The sequence below is a fragment of the Malaclemys terrapin genome, chromosome 20 (genome assembly GCF_027887155.1).
Source record: "Malaclemys terrapin pileata isolate rMalTer1 chromosome 20, rMalTer1.hap1, whole genome shotgun sequence".
Lineage (NCBI taxonomy): Eukaryota > Metazoa > Chordata > Testudines > Emydidae > Malaclemys > Malaclemys terrapin.
The window spans coordinates 14,818,259-14,839,714 of record NC_071524.1 but is presented as its reverse complement, the minus strand read 5'-3'; the positions used below and the strand labels follow the sequence as shown (position 1 = coordinate 14,839,714).

Sequence of the window (21,456 nt, the reverse complement as noted above, 5' to 3'; positions counted from 1 at the left end):
CACCTTGGGGGGAGCATGACGCATCCGTGGTTCTTTGAAGATGCTCGGTGCTCTTTGCAATCGGCTGCTTCTCGATCACTAGACCCCGTGTTGCCGCCTGCCTGTACCAAAGGCGTTCCCACTTCTACTTGCTCCCCGGCACCCCTATTATTCCTGGCAACGGGGCGTCGGACAAGGAACGTCGAGGTGGGGGAATGGTCCACGGGGACTGCTGAGAACTTCCCTGGCTAAGCCTGTAATTGCATCCGCCATGCCGAAGGCTTTCCTGGTGAAAAGACACCGGGCAGCCACGCTGGGATCCCAGGACTGGGGAGAGCTCTCGGACCAGCTCCGGGGCGATGCCTATGTCCCAGGTAGGTGCCTAGTTTATTACCCTTGGTGGGTGGTGGGGGATTCTACTTACTTCAGGGCATGGGCCACTCTTAATGCTGGCGAAAGGGGCCAGATTCACCGCTCTGATATTCTCTGCTTACCCTCCAAGTGCCCAGCCCGGAGAGCTGCACCCGCTCTGGGGCAGAAGGGCGCTCCATCTCCCAGCCTCTGGGATCCGGCTGTGAATGAGGCAGGGACAACAGGGGTGGGTTTTGTGACCTGGCCCTGCCTCCCATAAGGCCCCCCCACCTAGCCCGCACAGGGAACAGAGAGCCTTGGGTGGGATTTGAACCAGTGGCCATGAGTGAAGATTCGTTCTAGCCTGAGCCGTCCAACTCCCTCCCACGTAATGGCCATGGTGTCCTGACTGTGGTGCCGTGGCGGCCTGGCTGGATGTATGGGCGCAGGGCAGGCTAACCTTCTGCCCCTTTGCCGGGTGCTTTTCAGGGGGCTGCTGAGGGCTGTGAATCCAGGATGATACCCCGCAGGAAGCGATTCTTTCAGGGGATTTCCCCACATGCACACTGACCCCCAACCTGTGCCCCCCAACTGCCCATCATGCCTCCCCCACTGATCCCACCCCACCTGCCTCTCTCTCCGTGCCTGATTTCCACCCAGAAGCAAGGGAAGTCTAAAGTCATGTGCGTTTTGACCTTCCAGAGGCCAGCATGAGCATCGGCCCCCCAGCCTCGGGGGCGTTCCCAGAGGACAGGAAGAGCAGCTGGGACGGACCAAATCAGAGGAATTCCCCCAGGCCCCGTCCAAACCTGCTGCCCCCTGATACTGCAACGAAATACCCTAGAGCGAAGGTAAAGTGTGGGGTCTATTTGGTAAGAGCGGGGAGGGGGACTGGGAGCCAGGACTCCTGGGTTCTATTCCTGGCTGGGGGCGAAGTGTGCTAGAGGGGCTGTGGGGGACGAAGAGTCTGGATTCCTGGGTTCTATGCTTAGCTCTGGGGAACGGGTTTAGCAGTTTGAGCAGATGAATACGAATCTGGACTACTGGGGTCTACTCCTGGCTCTGACGGATGAGTGAGGTCAAGTGGGTTAGCGTGGGGCGGGCCGGGAGTCAGGACTCCTGGGTTCTGTCTCCAGCTGTGGGGTGTAAGGGGGTTGTGTGAGGATCCTGGGTTCTGTTCCTAGCTCTGAGAGGGGAGGAGAGACTAGTGGTTAGGGTGGGGGCCGGGCTGGGACTCAGGACGCCTGGGTTCTGTCCTCAGCTCTGGGGAGTGGGTTTAGCAGTTCGGGGTGACAGAGAATCAGGACTCCTGGGTCGTATGGCCATGGCTGAGGACCAAGCTTCAGAGTGAGTCAGTGGAGAAGCCAGCAATAGACCCCCCGCCCCCTGCATTCCCTGTTGCTTGCACTAACCGCTGCACCTCATGACCTTGCCCAAAGGGGAAATGTAGTGAGTACCCAGGATAGAAAACCTTTCTCCCAGGCTGGAGGGAGGAGTTTCGCTCCAGCCCGTACAGCTCCTTCGAAGCCCCTGGGGCTGTCCGAGAGTAAAACCGGACCCAGCATGGCTGCCCGTGTGCCTGCATAGGGTGGGCCACACCCCTCCCCCCTTCCTGTAGGGTTGTGATCACGCTCCCCCTCAGGCGCGACCAGGGTTAGATCATAATCAGCCATGAGGGGAAGATCCCAATGGCTGCCATGACCCTGGCTGTGGAAACATGGGGTGTTTTCTTCCCCCGAGACAGGTGGGAAAAGGGGATTGGGCACACCGAGCCCCTGGCATGGGAGGAGGAACGTAGGGGCACCGAGAGCCCCTGGCATGGGGGGGGAAGGGAAAGCGGGGGCATACAGATTTTCAAGCCAACAAGCGACACCGCTTGGCTCAGCAGCTGTCAGGGGCCGGCCGGGGCAGTGCTCCCCACCTGCTCCATTTCCCCCCCTCCCTCCCGCTCCCTTTTGCAGGGGAAAGGCCCCCAGGGGCCGGGCGACTTCCCCTGCCCTGTGTGCAGCAAGGCCTTCCCGCTGCAGCGCATGCTGACCCGCCACCTGAAGTGCCACAGCTCGGTCAAGAAGCACGTCTGCCGGTACTGCGGCAAGGGCTTCAACGACACCTTCGATCTGAAGAGACACACGCGGACCCACACCGGTGAGGCTGGGGCTGCGCTCGGGAAGCAGCAAAACGGGGAGGCTCTTCGACTCAGTCCCTCCCTTCTGCCTAGGTCGCTTATAATTAGGCTCCTTCTCCCTCTCCCTTGTGGACTCCCGGGGCAGGAGAGGGGAGCTAGGTGGAATGGCAGGAAAAGGCAGCCCCAGGGGAATTGTGGGAAAGCATTGGAGGACCCCAGGTAAGTAGCCTGGGTCCACGCTGCACAAAGTGGGCAGCTTAGAGCAGAACCCAGCTAGTCCCGGTTTAAAGCGCCGGCAAAGCCAGATCTGAGAGTTGTGTGTAGGTGGGATTCGGCCAAGGTCCCGTAGGGCCTCTGGGACAAATCAGGGACCTGAACCCAGGTCTCCCAAGTGCTCGGTTGGTGCCCTACCCCGGATCATCCTGCTTCTGTGCCCATTAGCCTGCGTTGACACCCCCCGATTTGGGGGGGAAGGTTTGTGTGTGGACGGGAGAGAGGTTAGATCCTGGGTTCTCTCTGTCCCCTAACCCCGGCCCCCTCGCTGCAGGCATCCGCCCCTACCGCTGCCATGTCTGTGCCAAGGCCTTCACCCAGCGCTGCTCCCTGGAGTCCCACCTCCGCAAGATCCACGGGGTGCAGCAGAACTACGCCTACCGCGAGCGGCGCGCCAAGCTCTTCGTCTGCGAGGAGTGCGGTTTCACCTGTGCCGCCGGCGAGGAGTACTACGGCCACGTGCGGCGGCTCCACCCCGGCAACGCCCTGCTGCGCAAGTACCTCCGCAAGCAGGGCGCCGCCTCCCTCCGCTTCCTCCTCTACCCCGGTGGCTACTACGCCTGAGGCACGGCCCAGAGCCTCGTGCCGTGGGACTTCCAGCACCAGTGCATGCTGGGATCCCCCAGCAATCCGCTCCAGGGGATATCTAGCCACCCGACAGGGCTAGTACGGATTGTTCCCTACAGCCAAGCCCCTTCTAAGGGACAAGAATCTACTGGGCTGCTGGGACCTTTTCATCGATTCACAGAGTTTAAGGCCAGAAGGGATCCTTGTAATCGTTGAGTCAGGCCTCTGTATAACACAGGCCCTCGGGCTGCCTGGAATTGGTTCCTGTTTGAAGGAGAGCAGAGCTCTTAGAAAAACGGTCCACGTGGGAGGCTCCGTCACAGCCCTACAGCCCGTACAGTGGCTGTTTCGCCTCCCTGTAAAACATTTCTAGTCCGTTTGTCAAGCTGCAGCTTCCAACCAGCGGATCTTGTTCGATCTTTGCCTGCTAGATTGAGGCGCCCTCTGTTACCCAACTTCTGTTCCCAACGTAAGTACTCTCCGGCTGTGAGCAAGTCACCTCTTTGCCTTCTCTTTGATGAGCTTGAGTGCCTTTCGCCTTTCGCGAGAAGGCCTGTTTTCCAGTCCTTCGGCATGCTGTCACTGATTCTCTGAACTACAGTGTCCCTCAGTGATCTCCCCCGATTTCCCCACGTTGTTTGACGGAGATTAGCCCTCCCAGCAAGGTCTTTTCTAAACATAGGTGGAGTGTCCAGCCTCGTTAGAATGAGAGGGGATTCGGAGACGGATCAAAGGCCTGGAAACGCTCTCCGAGGAAGAGAGATCCTAACGTTTAGGATGCAAATAAGCAGAGACGGGAGAGAGACGGGAAAGTAGGAGCTTCTGTTCTCCCTGTCTCAGACCACAAGGATAAAGGGGGAAGTGCTTTGTCACATAATGCGTTATTTAGCCTGTGGAACTCTGTCACAGGATCTGTTAAGTCCAAAAGCGACTGGATGTTTCCATGGAGAATAGCCAGAGTTCATGCGTTAGGCAAGGGGACAAACCTCCTGCTGCATGGTTTAAGCTGATCCCTAATAGAGATCAGGCGAGATCTAGGGTGGGGGCAGATTATCCCACAACTGCCACCGCTAGGTGCCTACATTTTCCGCTGAAGCGGCTGGTCCTGGCCGCTATCAGAGCCAGGATAGTGGGCTACGTGCCTCAGGTCTGAGCCTGTCTGGCTAGTCCTTGTGTTCCTAACGAGCAGCTGCTGCAGGGGAAGGTGTCATGGTAGCTGAAACACATCCGCTGCTCTCCTGGTGAGACAACCGCCTGTTGGTAGCAACAAAGAAAACCTTCAACCAGGAAAGAGCTGAAAGGACAACACACCTGAGGGGCCTTTGAGAGGGCGGATCCCTAGAAACAGTCCCGGCAGCATCACCTTTTCAGAGCCTGGAGTATTCACTGCAATGGGACACAACTTGTTTGTTCTAATTTCCTTTACTGTGGTATAATCCTCACCCAGCAGCTTGTAGCTCTTAACAGATCCTTTCTTTAGCTCTATTCCTGATAAAGTAGAGCAAGGTGACCTATCCTGCCCAAGGGGTTGTGCCCTCTCTCCCGCGAGGCAGGTCCCTCTAGTTAATAAGGTAGTGAAGACACCCTCTTAGGCTACAACAGGCCCGATTTCACAGAAGTACGTGCTGGTGTGACTTGAAAAATAAAACCTTTTTATTAACAAAAATACAACGGTTAGATAGAACCAGGAACAGAGGCTCTTCCAAGATGGGAACAGAGCCCAAGTGTTTCTAACAACCGGGGGCCAGAGGTGATGTCAGGTCTCAAACGGCTGCCCCTTTATTCAGTCCAGCGGTGGCCGCAGTGCGGGGCGGTGCATACGTAATACAACCTCATGGCGTCCTAGACAACAGGAGAAAGCAACAACTGAGTGCGGCCCAGGAACATCTTGATGCCAACTAGTGGAGGGACTCAGATTCCAAGGCTAGGAGGGCCAGTTGTGAGCCTCTAGTCTGACCTCCATCCTAGCCTGAGCAAGAGAACAGCCCCAGGTCTCTTAGAAACACATCCCCATCTTGATTTAAACATTGTCCTTGATGGAGACTCCACCAGGACCCGTGTTCCAATGACTAATTACTCTCCCTGTTTAATGTATGCCTTATTCCCAGTCTGAATTTCTCTAGCTTCAACCTCCAGCCATGGGAGCATGTTAGCCCAGAGATCCTCAGACCTCAGTGGTTCAGGAGCCAGATTAGCAAGCAACATTTCCCGAAACAGCCACAGTCGTGGGAATTCATTGTTTCATTTTCTATAGTACTATAGATTCATATTGAAAGAGTAGGATGGGAAACATTGAGTTATATATAATTCTCACAGCAAAATGACTAAATATTATTGTATCAACTACAATTGGCTAATAACATATTACAAGCATCCTGATTGGTTAATAATTAAGTGTTTAAATATGTGCTGCAAAGAGCCGCAAGAGACACATTAAAGGGCCACTTGTGGCTCTCCAGCGTCAGTCTGAGTATGACTGTTAGACCTTTCTCTGCTAGACTGAAGAACCCATTTTTATTAAATATTTGTTCGCCCTGTCAGTACTGAGAGACCCCTCAAGTCACCCCTTCACCTTCTCTTCGTTCTGCTAAATAGATTGAGCTCCTTGAGGCTATCACAATAAGCCAGGTTTTCTAACCCTTTGAGCATTCTTGTGGCTTTTCTCTGACCCCAATTTATCATCAACATCCTTCTTGAACGGTGGGCACCAGAACTGGACCCAGGATCCCAGCAGCGGTCACACCAGGGCCAAACACAGAGGGAAAGTAACCTCTCTGCTCCGACACGAGATTCCCGTTTATGCATCCCAGGATCGCATAGGCTCTTTTGGTCCCAGCATTGCACTGAGAGCTAAGAGTCAGCTGATTATCCCCCCGCACCCCCAAAATTTATTTCAGCGTCACTGCTTCCCAGGATAGAGTCCCCCATCCTCTAAGGATGACCTGCATTCATTGTTCCCAGATGGATACATTTAGTTGTATTAAAATGCATGAGGTTTACAGGGATCCCCTGGGTCTGGTACCTTACTAGTTCTCCAAAGAGTGTCACAAAGTCTCTACTAAAAGCCTCTGTCTCACTGGTGTCCATAATCATTGCAAAACGTACATACCAATAATATGCAAGGAGCTGGGTATCTATACTGAACATTATGTTCTTACGGTCTGTGGCTTGGGGCCTGTCACCAGAAAAGGTGAGAAATGGGTTTCTTTCAGGCAAGAGATGTTTAGCTCACTGTCTGCCTACCTGTAAAGCGAGTACTGGATGGGTCACAATGGACATCCATTTACAGTCTGAGCAAAATGCTAATCAAGTGATCACAGAGTCTCCAGGGGCGACCCTAGGCAGAAAAACCCATGCAACGGGGTTGTCCTGTTTGCAAGTGCGGACAATGGAGTTTTGGACTATAACCGTAAAGACAAACTCCACAGAGGAGGAACGCGTGCTTGTTTCATGAACGGAAGATCCTGGGCAGGCCTGGCTGTAATACGCCGGAAGGATTTTGAGAGAGCTTTTGCTCTATGGCATGACAACGTCGTCTTAGTTAAGTTTAGGCTCTAGGATGCGTGGTATGGTTTTATTTTCTATGTAACCCTGTGTTTCCTGTAATTCTGATGTCTATCCTTTGATGACCTGACTCTTGCTTTCTCTATAAACAAATTAAGTGCTGTGGGTTGAGCGAAGCTGTGTTCTGTGGTGTAACTGATATGCTGTGATGTACGGTGGGGAGGAGCTGGGAGTTCTGTGAGCGGCCAGTGGATCAGGGGTTGGACACCACAGGGGGATGCTTGAGGATTGCTGTGTCTGCTGTTAACCTGCAAAGAGACGGTAGGGCCTGCATAGGCCTAGAGGGGAGGCTGGTGGTGGTGGAGAGCTACGCCCTGGCAAGCACAGACCAAGCGTCCTCATGCTAAGGGCAGCTGGTGGTGAGGTGCATCACACTCAGACTAATCCATTCCTTGATGGGATGCAGCCCAGTCCATCTAGCTTCAACTTCCAGCCAGTGGCTCCTGTTACAACTTTGAAACCGCTCCACATGGGCCCAAGCCAGGCAGGTACATGGAAATAAGCCCCCAACTAACTCTACGTTATTCCAAACCTAGGAGCAGATCCCCTCACCTCAGCCCTTGCGCTGTGAGACTGGAAGAATACTGCTTCTTTGTGCCCGCACCTGGAAAGAAGGGACAGGTCAGCATTGTATCAGAGTAGGGATGTAAGCTCAGAGAGGACGGATTTGGGTCGGCAGCGGTGTTTAGCTGGGAACGAACCAGCAGGATCACTGGGAGTCTTGTGGTTAAACACATGATGTTATTGTTAACCATGTTTATTACAGTTGTGGCTAAAGCCCAGTCAAGATCAGGCCCCATGGTGATAGGTTCCGTACAGACAGTTCCTATCCCAGGATCTGCAATAAAAGTCCCCTGAGGGCTCACGCTGCAGGGCTATGAATTGCAGTGCAGAAGTGCTGGCTCGGGCAGGGGTTTTAGGAAAACTGGAGGGGGCAGGAGCCGGAGGAGAAGGGGCGGCAGGGGAGTCCAGGAAATGGACACAATCCCACCTGCTAGTAAAATGGTGCAGGGAATTTAAGGAGGCAGAATGCAATTACCCAAGCCTGGACACACACAACTGACCTGGGATCTTTAATGGTCCCAGGTCGGGAGGTTCTCTGTTTAACATTTCATCTGAGAAACGGCACCTCTAGATAGATGGAGCTGCCTTGTTGGAGGGGCCAGCCCTCCCTACTGAGCAGCCAGGGTTTTCCTTGGCGATCTCCCCACCAGGAAATCCTGCTTAGCTTGTGAGACTGTAGCTAGAGGTTTCCAGATAAGTGACTGTGTTAGTTTATCTTCAGACTCTTGGAAATCTTGCATGTCAGAGCTAACCAGTTAATGTAACCCTCAGGCCACTGGCCATTTCCACACCCCAAACACTTAAAAGAATGGCTGGCAGCAGGCTCCATAGGGGTTAACACTCACTTCTGACATGGGTGATCCTCTGTCCGGGGCAAAGTTGGGTCCTGGGAAACGTCCGCAATGATTTGTGTCAATTCACTGCAATGAAAACAGATCTGTTAGGAGCTAAGAATCTATGAGTAATGAGCTGCCTTCAGGGCAGACAGGGACCGTGATAATCATACGACTCCACCCTGCGTTCAGACTGACAGACGTATGGGAAAGACATCCAGTCTTGACCTCAATACTTCAAGTGATGGAAAATCCACCCTGTCCTTAGGCCAGTTGTTCCAATGGTTAATTCCTCTCCCTCAAAAATATGCATCTTTATTTCTAGTCTGAATTTGTCTAGCTTCAACTTCCAGCCACTGGGTGCTATTATGACTTTTTCTACTAGGTGAAATAGCTGCTTATCACCCTTCATGCAACTGGACCCATATTCCCCCTCTACGGTCCAGCACCAATTCCAAGTGCTTCATGATGACCCCGCTGATGGATAGGGCTGCCCGCATTCAACGGGGGGGGGGGGGGGGAAACCAGGCATTAAGAGGTGAAGTGACTAGCCCAACATCACACGGCGTGGCAGAGCTAGAGACAGAATCCAGGAGTCCTGACGCACCTTCCCCTGCACTAACCACTAGAGCACCCTCATACCCAGAACCACGAAGAGAACCCAGGAGTCCTGGCTCCTAGTCCCCTGTTTCTGACAACTAGACCATGCTCACTCCCAAAACCAAGACTAAAGCTGGGAATTCCTGACCCCCAACCCTACATCAATTTTAATCCATTCATTTCTTTTCTTTACCAGGCATAATCTTAACACAATTCTTACACTGTATTAATAAGGTGTTTAAACTATTTAAAAAAAAAAATTAATGGAGATATCCCATCTCCTAGAATTGGAAGGGACCTTGAAAGGTCATTGAGTCCAGCCCCCTGCCTTCACTAGCAGGACCAAGTACTGACTTTTGCCCCAGATCCCTAAGTGGCCCCCTCAAGGATTGAACTCACAACCTTGGGTTTAGCAGGCCAATGCTCAAACCACTGAGCTATCCCTCCCCCGTAGTCTGTCTTCCTTTTAATCTTTGCTCATTAACATTTGTGATAAACTATAACAACATTTTATAAACTTTTATTCACGGTGCCACAGTTACGCTTACAACTGGGATAGCGCAGTTACTGCTCCAGCCGTTGGCTCCGACCACTGCACCACATTCTCTCCAGGAGAGGTGTGTTTAAGCAACAGCTTGGTAAATGGGGGAGGGGATCATCAACGGCTTGGAATGGCCACAGACTTTGTTCAGCATCAGGTATGAGCCCTCTCATACTCACTCCACTTCATGGGTGATCTTATTGACGTAGATGCAGCTGTTGTCGGCTTCCTGTTGGTAATCGCAGTTTCGACACTTGGGAAGGAAACCAAGAGAGAAATAAAATGTACCCTAGAATGGGGATATCCAATCGGAAGTTGCTACCTTAGTAAGCTCTGTTCAGTCTCACTAATATAACCAATCAGATGCACCTCCTTGCATGAAGGTAGGTCTTCACAGCACAGTTAGCCCAGGTGATTGGTTCCCAGATCTGAGCACCAAACTTGGCCTAGATCAGGCCTCGGATTCTTTCCCAGTCAACTATATTAACTGCAGGAGAACCAGTCTGTCCTTCGCAGGGGAATTTTGGGAAGGGCACTGGAGGACTATCAGCAGGACAGTGATTTTGCAAAGTAGACAGGTTCTAACCCAAGTGAAAGAAGAGCCCGGCTCGAATATCCCCTCTCCAGCCATTCCAGCTAGCCTGGACTTAATGCATTTCCAGACATGGGTCAGAGGTTTTTCTGTGTAGATGGTAAGGGCAGGCTGGGGCTAAAACCTGGGAAAGAGCCCAGGGTAACAGTAAAGATATATCCTTGGTGTCTTTATTTCTCACTGCTTTTCCTGGCAGGAAATCTCTACTTAAACCATTCTAAATACACCTGTACCCCGATATAACGTGACCCGATATAACACAAATTCAGATATAACGCAGTAAAGCAGGGCTCGGGGGGGATCAAAGCAAGTTCGATATAACGTGGTTTCACCTATAACGCGGTAAGATTTTGTGGCTCCCGAGGACAGCGATATATCGGGTAGAGGTATATAACCCTGACATTGTGGCAAAACAGGAAGCACAGAGGTATAGCGCATGTGTGCGTGTGGGGAAGGGACTATTAGAGCTTGACTCCTTATTCCTGCACAGACAGAAACTGGGAGCGAAGAAGAAAGAGCGCAACACCTCAACCTAATGATTCGCTGTTGACAGCACGAAGTTCACCGCCTATCTAGCTATTCCTAACACACCCATTGCTGTGAGATCTGGATCCCCATATCAGAGGGGGAAGCTATCCTCAGCCCTCCATAGCCAGGAGGAAAAAGAGATTGGAGGGAAGGGAAGGGAAGAGGAAAAGCCAGTAGGAATCAGAGAAAACCTCTCCCCAAATACATACCATTTCCTAACACACAGCAGTGACTAGTTGTTTAATGAGCCCCGTTAACCCTTATAAAAATCAATGCAACGGGCACGTCAAGTACAAGAATCACCTCTTCCCTCTGTTGGGGTTGGAGGGAGTGTCAAAAGAGCTTAAGAGGTTTAGGAGCATAAATCCTACTGACATTCAATGGGATTTGCACTCCTAAATCACTTCAAGCTCAGATCTCAAAGGTATTTTGGCACTTAATCAATGGGAGTTATTGAAATACCTTGGAGGATCAGTGCTTTAGGCACTTTAGGAAATCCCACCCTGCTTTCTCAGAAGGAAAGGACTGGGATGGTGGGCTCAGACCTGGAAGGGGAGCGCAGGATAATTCCCATAGCAAGCTCCAGTTGACAACAAAATCCTCAACAGGCTATTGCAGAAAGCAGCCCAGATGCATCTGAGGTTAAACCCTAGGATCTTTTGAAGCGGTTTCTTCCCCTCAGGAAGCCAAGATCAGCCCTCGCCTCAGTTTACTGTGAGGGAGAGATGGCTAACACCGGAGTCAGTATGAAATTGGACCAACTCTACTACATTCAATGGGCTCAGACCAGGCTGAATTTGGCCTCAGCCATTTGAAACTCACCGCATAGAGCAGGATTCTGTTTTCCTTGTCTTCCTTGGGGTACAGCATGTTGTTGCTATTACAAACACAAAGGACAACAATGAGGAGCAAGGTCCCTGCATGGGTCAGTGGGCAGGCGGTAGATACGCTTCCCTCGCTTTTTATATTAGACCCTTGGAGGCAAAAATTCCCTCCCCGTCTTTACTGCAGCTACGACACGGGTTTGTTATTGTGGGGTCCCGTGTGGCTTGTAGGACCGTGCCGCCTGGCTGGCTGCTGTAGATTCTCTCCTCAGGCGGCAGACACACGGGTTTGTTATTGTAGGGCCTTTGTATTTAATCAGGGTGCCAGGCTGCACACCAGGAGCATCAAAGGGTCCTGTGGCACCTTATAGACTAACAGACATATTGGCGCGTGAGCTTTCGTGGGTGAATCCCCACTTCGTCAGACGCGTGGGCGTTCCCCCACGACAGCTCACGCGCCGATACGGCTGTTAGTCTAGAAGGTGCCGCAGGACCCTCTGTCGCTTTTTACAGAGCCAGACTAACAGGGCTGCCCCTCGGATACTTGTCACCAGGAGCATGTTATTGTAGGACCGCTCGCCGTGTGGGGGGACCCAGCCACACGCCCTTTGGTGTTATTCTAGGGTCTCTTGTTCCAAGCCACGTGCCTGGCCTGATCACAAGGCAAAAAGCCTCCGGCAGCTCCCCACGCTCCGGGGAGAGGGGTGGGGAGCGATCAGGAGATTGGGGGGGGGGCAGGCACCTGCAGGGGGGATGGGGACTGCGGGGGGGATGGGGACCGGGGGGGCGGGGAGCTCACGCGGGGGGGAGGGGTGGTTTGTGGGGGAGGGACCCGAGGGGGGAGGGGGACTCGGGGAGGGACCCGAGGGGGGAGGGGGACTCGGGGAGGGGCCCCGGGGGGGGCGGGGCGGTTTGGGGGGGAGGGACCCGAGGGGGGAGGGGGACTCGGGGAGGGGGGGGTCCAGGCCCCCCCCCGCTCACCACTCCTGGCAGAAGCGGATCCCCACGAAGCCCGGCTCGTACGTCCCGTCCGCCTCCATAGCAACCGCGCCACCCGCCAGGCCGCGCACTGCGCAGGCTCAGAAGCCTTCCGCCTAGGCCTGGGCCGCGTTTGCGCAGGCGCGCCTCAGCCGCTCCGCTACGGGCCGCCAGCAGGGACAAGACAGGCCCGAAGCGAAGGCGGCGGCGGCCCGAGCCCTGGGCTCCTCCACGTGCCCGGCGGGGGGGTGGGTGACGTCACCCCCTGGCCAGGCTGCCCTGTGATGTCATCGCCCGGGTGATGATGCCATGACGTCAGTGTGGCCCTGACGTCTTGAGATGCCAGTGTGATGTCATCGCCCAGTGACACACCACCGTCACATTGTGATGTCATCGCTTGGTGATGCGGCACCGAACGCCGTTGTGACATCACCGGTGCCACGTTTTGCCCCGCGGTGGTGGGATTTGGGGCTGGGGCTGGAGCCACCGGCCTCCGGCATATCTGAGCCCTCCGACTGGCTGCCCGCGCCTCTGGCCCGCTCCCTGCGGCAGGAGAACCGGCCGCGCTGCGGCGGGCTGAGCTCTCTCCCCTACCCAAAGCCATTCTCACCGGGATGGAGGAGGGAACTGAAGGACCTAGCAGCTCAGGGTGGCGCTGCCCCCTTCTCCCCGCTCCTTCCCTATGAGCAAGAGGGATAATAGGGTGCTTCGGCCCTTATCACCTGCCTCCGTGGAGCACCTGCCTGGGAAGAGGCAGATAGAGGTGACAAGCTGGGCATTTTTATGGCTATTGGGTGCATTACGGTAGTGGCTGGGCACCCCCAGTCCTGGACTAGATCAGGGGTTCTCAAACTGGGGGTCGGGACCCCTCAGGGGGTCATGAGGTTATTACATGGGGGGTTGCGAGTTGTCAGCCTCCACCCCAAACCCCGCTTTGCCTCCAGCATTTACAATGGTGTTAAATATAGAAACAAGTGTTTTTAATTGATAAGGGCGGATCGCACTCAGGGGCTCGCGGTGTGAAAGGGGTACACAGTACAAAAGTTTGAGAGCCACTGGACTAGGCTCTCCTTGTTGGGATTCCCTCCGAGACCCCTTTCCACTCGGCTTCCCAAGAGCTCAGTTCGACTCCAGCCTCCGTCACTCAGGTGTCTTTGTTTGGCTTACCGCAGCGCTACGCTGAGTTGATCAGTTTCAAACGCAGGGGGGATGGCTGCAGGGTCCCTCACGGAAACCTTCTCCCTTTGTATACATCACACATCTCATTGCATTTACCAGACATTGCATCACACATTTTTGGACTGGCTTGGTTACTTTGCAGGAACCAATCCCTGTGCAGCACGCACTGTCCACGCTCTGACCAGGGCTTTGACTTCTTCTTTACCTCATCTCTACATTCCTAACATCCCAGGCTAGCTAGTTCATAGGAAATAGCTCCCTGCGAGTTCTCCTTTTTATCTTAGTTTCAGACATTCGGTCTTCTTAACCTACTGACCTAGTTACTTATTTTCCACTGGATGTTTTATCTATATCCCTAATTCTATTGTCCGAAAAATGATGCCTTCCTCCAGGTGTTAATTACTCACGTCAGGCCAGGCCTCCGCTACAATTGTTCCCGGTGCTATACATTTTACTGCTATTATGTGTATTACGGGAGCACCCAAGCCCCCACTGAATCAGGAGCTGTGCATAATTTGCATAATTTACATAATTTGCAAATTTAACACCATTAATTTAGGCTTGACTAGGGACTGGGAGTGGCTGGCTCATGACAGAAGCAGCTTTGCCTCTCCTGGAATTGACACCTCCTCATCTATTATTGGGAGTGGACCACATCCACCCTGATCAAATTGGCCCTGTCAACACTGGTTCTCCACTTGTGAGGTAACTCCCTTCTCTTCATGTGTCAGTATATGATGCCTGCAGCTGTAACTTTCACTCCATGCATCTGAAGAAGTGAGGTTTTTTTACTCACGAAAGCTTATGCCCAAATAAATCTGTTAGTCTTTAAGGTGCCACCGGGCCCCTTGTTGTTTTTGTGGATACAGACTAACATGGCTACCTCCTGATACTTGACATAATATACCTATTATGCTACCATAATATATCTATTAGGTGTATTACGGTAGCCCCTAGGCACCCCAGTCTTGGGCTAGGACCTCACTATGCCAGGCACTGTGCAAGCATAGCCCAGAAAGACAGTCCCTGTCCCCAAGGATCTAAGTATAAGACACACCAGAGACAACTTGAACGCTTGCAATCTGGAGCACCCGGAGTGGTTTGGATTTCCTAGGAGTAGCTTCCGATTACCTGGGTTTCGTATTCAGAGGTTCCCAGAGTTTAAGGCCAGAAGGGACCGGCAGCTCATCTAGTCTGTCCTCCTGGATAGCACAGACTAGGGCAGGGGTCGGCAACCTTTCAGAAGTGGCGTGCCGAGTCTTCATTTATTCACTCTGATTTAAGGTTTCGCACGCCGGTCATACATAATTGTCCTGCTCTATTCAGCACTGTTACCAGATTTGCCCGTTACTTTGGGGTATGCTCATTTATTCGCGTTATTCTTCTGGGGTGGAGGTGGGGGTTGGGGATTCTGTCATTCTTGTAATGTACTGCTTGTGTCACTTGTGTTTTCATATGGAGCTCTACTTCTCCCTTCTGCAAGTCCCCGCCCAATGGAACTATCCTGCAGGACCTAGGTTCTCTAGGGCTGGGTTCCTCCAGCCCCAGAACCGGATGAACACCCACACACACACACACACATTAACAGAGCAAGTCTGAGCGGACCAGGTCAATCCGCACTGTCAAGCTGACCCCTTATATGTCTTTGGACTCACCGGGTTGGAGGAAGCAGCACCCATGGAAAAAAATTGGTGGGTGCTGAGCACCCACCGGCAGCTCCCCATGGCCCCGCCCATCCCCCTGCTCCAGTGGGCTCCTAGGTAAATAGGGCTGTGGCTGGGGGATTGGTCTTGCACCCTCAGCTCTGGTCACGCCCCAATCAGGGCCCAGCTGGCCCTTATAAGAGAGCAGTGGGCCAGGCACAAGAGTCTCCCTCTAGCGGAGGAGGGAGATGGACCTAGCTGCCTGAGTGAGTGCTAAAGGGTACTGGAGTGAAGCAGGGCTGGGGAAAGGCCAGAGGAACTGGGGTGCTCCAGGCTGGCAACTCCCCAGGCTGCAGGTACAAGGCCCCTGGAGGTACTGGGTTGCAGGGAAAGGCAGCAGGTCAAAACCTCCCTTGCCTATGATGACTGGCTTATAGACTGCAGTCGGCCCCAGTGAAAGGGGGCTAGATGATGACTGGCAGTAGCCCATAGGCTGAGGTAAGGTGGGGATAGAGGGTGGGGGTTTCCCAGGGGAGGGGAGACCCAGATCTGTGGGGTAGTGCCGGGAGGGGCAGCACCCCAGGTAAAAGAGCATCAGGGTCTGGGAGGGACATGGGCCAGCAACGGTGAGACACTGGCAGAGGATGCGCTGGAGCTAGTAAGAAGAGCTAATTCCTGGACGACCAGCAGGAGGCGCTGCAGGGGTGAGTCACTGCATCTTCACACACATTCTAAGCTGATCTTAACACTTTCAGTGCCCTTACAAACTTAGATGCTTCTCGCCACAGGCTGGCTGGGTGCTCTTCAGCCAGGCTCTCCCCTCTGATCAACGCTTCAGTTGCTTGGTGGTGGTGTCTGTAGATGGAGGTGGAAGAGAGAGGAAGAGCATGGCAAATGTCTCTCCCTTTTATCATGTCCTTTCTTCCCTCTTGGCTTTGCCCCCCACCCCTTCAGGGTCAGGTGAGCATTACCTCATCGCAGTCCCAAACTGACCAAGGGAAGGGGGTGACTCACCTTGGTCAGTTTGGGACTGCGCGTCCTCTGCCAGTGTCCTTTGTTCTTGTGAGGCTGGGCTGGGTTTGTCCCATACATGCCCTGATGAGGTGTGAACTACCCTTCTGCCCCTGGAGAGTTTTGCCTGGGCTCGTTTTAAGCCGTGAGGACACCTTTTCAGCCTCATAACAATATACATGAAATTACAACCTATAACATTACTATAACAACAATGCTCAGTGCATCATGAGCGTTCCGAAGACACCCAACATGACAAACTTTGCATTGGATACCACACCATCATAAAGATGAACATGGGGGTGCAGGGTATTCCCGCGAGATACAGAGGATAGATTACATAGATGATGGGTGGGTGATTATGGGGATAGATGGGTGGGTGGGTATGAGGACAGATAGATAGATGATGGGTGGGTGGGTATGAGGCTAGATAGATTAGATAGATGGTGGGTGGGTGGGTATGAGGATAGATAGATGGTGGGTGGGTATGAGGGTAGATCATTGAGTGGCTACTGGATGGCTAGAAAGCTACTGCAGAAGGATGGAGAGATGGATGGATAGAGACCGTGTGGAAGGGTGGGTAGACAGGAATATGTGCACTATGGGATGAGTACTGGACTTCATGTAAGCCCAGGCCCACATATTTAGGGGGCCTGAATATTGGAGCTGGTTGGGAATTTTCTGTTTGGTTTTTTTTCAACAGGAAAATGCAGTTTGAGGAAAATCAAGATTTCTTGTGGGAAAATTCATAGAGTCCTGGAGAACCAGGGAGTCCTCTATCTTGCACCAGAGACCTGGCATGTCCCATACCGAGTGTGTGTGTGTGTGGGGGGGGGGGGGGGCTTAATGTTACATTTCCCCACTCTCCTGTTCCTGTCCTAAGTGCAAGAGCAGGGGAACAGAGAGATACCAGGTGTGGGACGGGAGAGTTTTGCAAATGGAAGCATTGCTTCCTGGTTAACCAAACCTCTTCAGGGCGGCTTCGTGCTCAGAGCAGGGTCAGCAGCCGTGCGAGCTTCCCACCATGGCTCCCCTGGGAGACGGCCCCTGACCTGCGGGGGAGTGGCGCTAGAGGGTACATTTATTCACCATGCAGTGGAGGGGCTCAGTAGGGGGCGCTCTCCACTCGCAGCCAGTGCTGGCCCTGGTGCAATGCTAGGGGGCGCTGTGTTGCAGGGATGGAGGCGCACTCCCCTTGCAGTACATGCTGATCCCAATACCCCGGTGCAGTGCTAGGGGGCGCTGCGCTGCAGGGAGCGGGGGTGGGAGCAGTCTTCCCTTGGCGTCAGTGCTGACCCCAGTGCTTCAAGGTGGTGATCCTTTCCCTCTCACCCCATAACCACCCCCCCACACTTTGCCCCTTGGCAGCTGTGGGCAGGGACCCACGGGGAAGAAACAGCCTGATTAGAGGAAGCGGAGCCCAAAACAAGAGGGTTGGCACCAGGGCCGGCTCCAGCTTTTTTGCCGCCCCAAGCGGCGAAGCGAAAAGGAAAAAAATAAATAAAGCCACGATCGGGGGCACTTTGGTGGCAGCTCAACCCCGCCGCTTCATAATTCGGCGGCGGGTCCTTCGCTCCAAGAGGGACTGAGGGACCCGCCGCTGAATTGCCGCCAAAGACCCGGATGTGTCGCCCCTTTCCATTGGCCACCCCAAACACCTGCTTCCATTGGCCACCCCAAACACCTGGAGCCGGCCCTGGTTGGCACTGGGGAGGGGAGTCCTGCCTCGGTGCTACCGGGAAGTGGCATGGGAGAGAAGGGAAGCTGGGAGCACTCACGGTGAATGGCCTAGAGAGCGGAGCCCTGGGACGGTCCTGTTTTCTAGCAGGCACAAGCAGCTGAGGGCGTTTTCCTCATGAATCTACGGCCGCCTCTGCCCTTCAGGAACCGGAGTGAGACCAGGGATGTACACTGTAAACCAGAACTCTCTTGATTCGTTACATTACAAGATGGCTTCAAAGACTCTGAGCACGCGCACCCCCGTCTAGCTGCATCTGGTGATGACGCACGACTAAACGCTGCCCGACACGGGGACGTGCAGGAAAATAAATTGGAATGAATTAAAGGTGTGAATGAGAAGTGGATTTGTTAAACCGCTTCAGTCCCTGTGTGGATGCTGTTATTCATCATTCAAATGGCCTTCATTTAGTTTAATTCAGCTAAACGGAATTAAGGCCACTTTAATTCTGCAAAAACAACCTCCACAAGGGATTGAACGGGGTTTAAATAATCCACTTCCAATTCACCCCTTTTGTTGATCTGGATTAGTTTTCCTAGATGTCCCAGTGTCAGGGCCGGCTCTGGCTTTTTTGCCACCCCAAGCAAAAAACGCCAGGTCGGCCGGAGCAGCAAGTGCGGGGGAGAGAGGAGAGGAGGAAAACAAACCTGCCCCCGGCCGGAGCGGCGAAGGGGGGTTGGAAACAAACCTGCCCCCGGCCGGAGCAGCAGGGGTGCGGGGGACAGGCCGGCCGGAGCGGCGAAGGGGGAGGGGGGCGGGAAACAAACCTGCCCCTGGCCGGAGCAGCGAAGGAGCAGGAAACTAACTGGCCGGCCGGAGCAGTGAAGGAAAGAAAAAACAAAAAACCTGTGGGGTGGTGGGAGGGTGGGTGAAGGGGGACTCCCGGCCCTGCAGACCCCGGGCAGCGGAGTGTGCACCCTGGCTAGCGGGGGAGAGAGAGAAGGGGGGCCCCCAGGGCTTCCTTAAGCGGGGCGCTGCCACGCAGCCCCTCCGTGCGCGCCGCCTGCCGGGAGGGCTCTGCACCACTCCGGTCGGCAGGCAGGGAAGGACGTGGGCTGCCCTGCAGGGCGCTCCCGTCCCCCACGCCGCCGCCCCCTACAGGGCAGCGGGAGCAGCAAACCAAAAAGAAAAAATCTGCAGGGGCGGCCAAAGCGGTGAAGCGCAAAAAAAAAAGGATTAGACGGAATGCCGCCCCTTGGAATCTGCCGCCCCAAGCACAAGCTTGCTCCCCTGGTGCCTGGAGCCGGCCCTGTCCAGTGTAGACAAAACCTAATTTCAAAGCCACTAGCACCATAGGCAACACCTCCCTTTCTTCGTTCTCAAAATCCCACACCCAGGGCCTGAGCAGAGTATCTGAGCACTGCTGATGGCTCAATGGGTCCGAGGTTGATAATGCTTACCAGTGAGAGCTCATTCTTTATCATTGGCTCAGACTGCTTCTGCTCATCCTCGCTGGCATAAAATTGCCTTCCAAGTCTCAGTGTCATGCTGGCACATGCCCCTGATTTCCATTGTCAGTTTACTTTCTGTGACTCAACCCGGCACCTGAGAAGAAGTTGGTGTTGATTCTGCTTGGCTGCCACATTTGGGTGGCTGGGCCCAGGCCCACACCGCTCTGAGTTCTCTTAGGGCCTCTTGTGCTGGACAGTAGCTGGCCCAGAGATGATCTGTGTCTTTATGGCTTGTGAGGTTCAGCAAACAGGGCTCCCTTTCTGGCTGTCCTTTATCGAGAACACTTCGTCTCTGAGCATGCCTGGGATGGGCTAGTATATGGAGATAGACCTATCTCATAGAGCTGCAAGGGACCTTGAAAGGTCATTGAGTCCAGTCCCCTGCCTTCACTAGCAGGACCAAGTACTGTCCCTGACAGATTTTTGCCCCAGATCCCTAAATGGCCCCCTCAAGGATTGAACTCACAACCCTGGGTTTAGCAGGCCAATGCTCAAACCACTGAGCTATCCCTCCCCCCAAAAAAGAAGAAAAAAAATTTCACCACCAACTGTGCCTCCCCGCCAGCCATCCTGCGAGCCTCTCACCAACTTGTCTTCAGGCCCCCGCCCTGCCACCGAACACAGCTCTCAGTGATTTCAGCTCTTAGTAGGGCGGGAGCCTCAGAGCTGGCACACCCAGAACCACTAGCCCAAAGTAGGGCTAAGCATTAGCAATCTGTGATTTCAGCTCTGCAGTACCTAACAAGACTCCTAACTGAGCCAAAATTTGCTCTATTATTACACCATGGAGAGAGGAGGGGTGCAAGAGGTGGTTGGGGCCCTCAGACAGGACCCACGCTACCAGGTACACATACTTGTCCCCAGCCTCTCTCCCCATGCTCGCACTGAAGGGGTAACATAGTTTACACTGGGAGGAGAACCTTAATGAGGGGAAGCTCACCTATGTAGGGGCAGGAGGGGTTTCTGGGAAACTAGGGAGCTGGTAGCAGGAAAAGAGGTACTGCTGCTCCCCCTGGGATAAGGGGTTTTGGACTGAAGAGGAAGGATGGAAAAGGCAAGCCTGGGACAGACAAGGTAGGAAGTTGTCCTGGGGAGAGACAGGAAGGTTTAGGGTAGCACAGACCTTGGCTGCAGGAGTTTGGGGTCCTGAACTGGAACCCAGAGTAGAGGGTGGGCCTGGGTTCCCCTATTCCTGAATGGGTGGCACAGGTGGGCAGTGATCTCGAAGACTGGCCAGGAGGACCATTGGTCTTCGTCACCGAGGGGGGTGACTCAACCAGGGAAGTGGATGTAAGAACTGCCTGGGATGCTGAGGACTTTGTTAGCACCCGGACGGGGAGGACTCTTGTGACTTGGCCGGGAAGCTAAGCCGGGGTGCTTCAGGAGCAAGAGAGGGGGCCACAGAGCGAGGCGACGAGTGGAGAAACGGCCAGAAGAGGGCTTGGGGCTGAAAGAGCTAATCCCCAGAGCGGCCAGCAGGAGGCGCCCCAGCTGTGAGTAGCAAACCCTGTGAGGATGCCGTTTCTCAGTATTTCCAGACTCTCAATGTCTTGCTCTGTGCCTCAGCGCGGGGACACTTCTCTGTGTGAGATCAGAACGGCTATCGTTCAAACACTGCGGGTTTCTCAGGGTTACAGTCCTCCCTAAGGAGTAAAACCACAGCCAAAGTGGGAGCATTTTCAGATGGCAGCTGTCAGACCGTGTTATATAAATAGGGTGACCAGACAGCAAATGTGAAAAATCGGCACGGGGGTGGGGGGTAATAGGAGCCTATATAAGAAAAAGACCTCAAAATCGGGACTGTCCCTATAAAATCGGGATATCTGGTCACCCTATATATAAACCTCCAGAACCACCTCCTCCCACTATGTGCACTAAAATTACTACTTTCATGTCCTCTTTTTCTTCTTTTTTTTTTTTTTTTAATCTTCTCCTGCGGTTTTCATATAGATGTGGAAACCTTGTCCCCATCTTCTCCGATCCTCAGCAAGATTATCAGGGAAGGATAAAGGTGGGGGCGGGAGTGACTTGCAACCCTCCCTGTTCTGGTTTTTTAGTGCTTTTAACTCGTTTACTTTTGTATTCTCACTGAGGTGCCGTACTCAGGTCCCAGCT

At 53.7% G+C, this 21,456-nt stretch overlaps 2 protein-coding genes across 2 annotated transcripts; one reads left to right on the top strand and one right to left on the bottom strand.

Moving 5' to 3' along the window:
• The first annotated feature begins 250 nt into the window (after window positions 1–250).
• OVOL3 (ovo like zinc finger 3) lies at window positions 251–3,292 on the top strand. The gene is made up of 4 exons (XM_054009623.1): window positions 251–353; window positions 1,033–1,181; window positions 2,292–2,475; window positions 3,003–3,292. The coding sequence occupies exons 1-4, from the start codon at window positions 251–253 to the stop codon at window positions 3,290–3,292; spliced, it is 726 nt and encodes a 241-aa protein (XP_053865598.1).
• Window positions 3,293–4,926: 1,634 nt separating this feature from the next.
• On the bottom strand, window positions 4,927–12,432 carry POLR2I (RNA polymerase II subunit I). Its single transcript, XM_054010198.1, has 6 exons — window positions 12,323–12,432; window positions 11,340–11,394; window positions 9,577–9,650; window positions 8,269–8,343; window positions 7,412–7,463; window positions 4,927–5,137 (listed from the first exon to the last, which is right to left on the bottom strand). Exons 1-6 carry the CDS (start codon window positions 12,379–12,381, stop codon window positions 5,075–5,077), a joined length of 378 nt encoding a protein of 125 aa, XP_053866173.1. The 5' UTR covers window positions 12,382–12,432; the 3' UTR covers window positions 4,927–5,074.
• Window positions 12,433–21,456: the final 9,024 nt, after the last annotated feature.

Bases quoted from the DNA above. Each gene is read 5' to 3' on its own strand.
- OVOL3 (XM_054009623.1), top strand. From the start codon at position 251: ATGCCGAAGGCTTTCCTGGTGAAAAGACACCGGGCAGCCACGCTGGGA. The intron at 1,182-2,291 runs GTAAAGTGTGGG...TCCCTTTTGCAG, and splicing joins CGAAATACCCTAGAGCGAAG to GGGAAAGGCCCCCAGGGGCC. The intron at 2,476-3,002 runs GTGAGGCTGGGG...CCCTCGCTGCAG, and splicing joins ACACACGCGGACCCACACCG to GCATCCGCCCCTACCGCTGC.
- POLR2I (XM_054010198.1), bottom strand. From the start codon at position 12,381: ATGGAGGCGGACGGGACGTACGAGCCGGGCTTCGTGGGGATCCGCTTC. The intron at 9,651-11,339 runs GTGAGTTTCAAA...TTCCTTCCCAAG, and splicing joins ACAGAATCCTGCTCTATGCG to TGTCGAAACTGCGATTACCA. The intron at 8,344-9,576 runs GTGAGTATGAGA...TTTTCATTGCAG, and splicing joins AAGATCACCCATGAAGTGGA to TGAATTGACACAAATCATTG.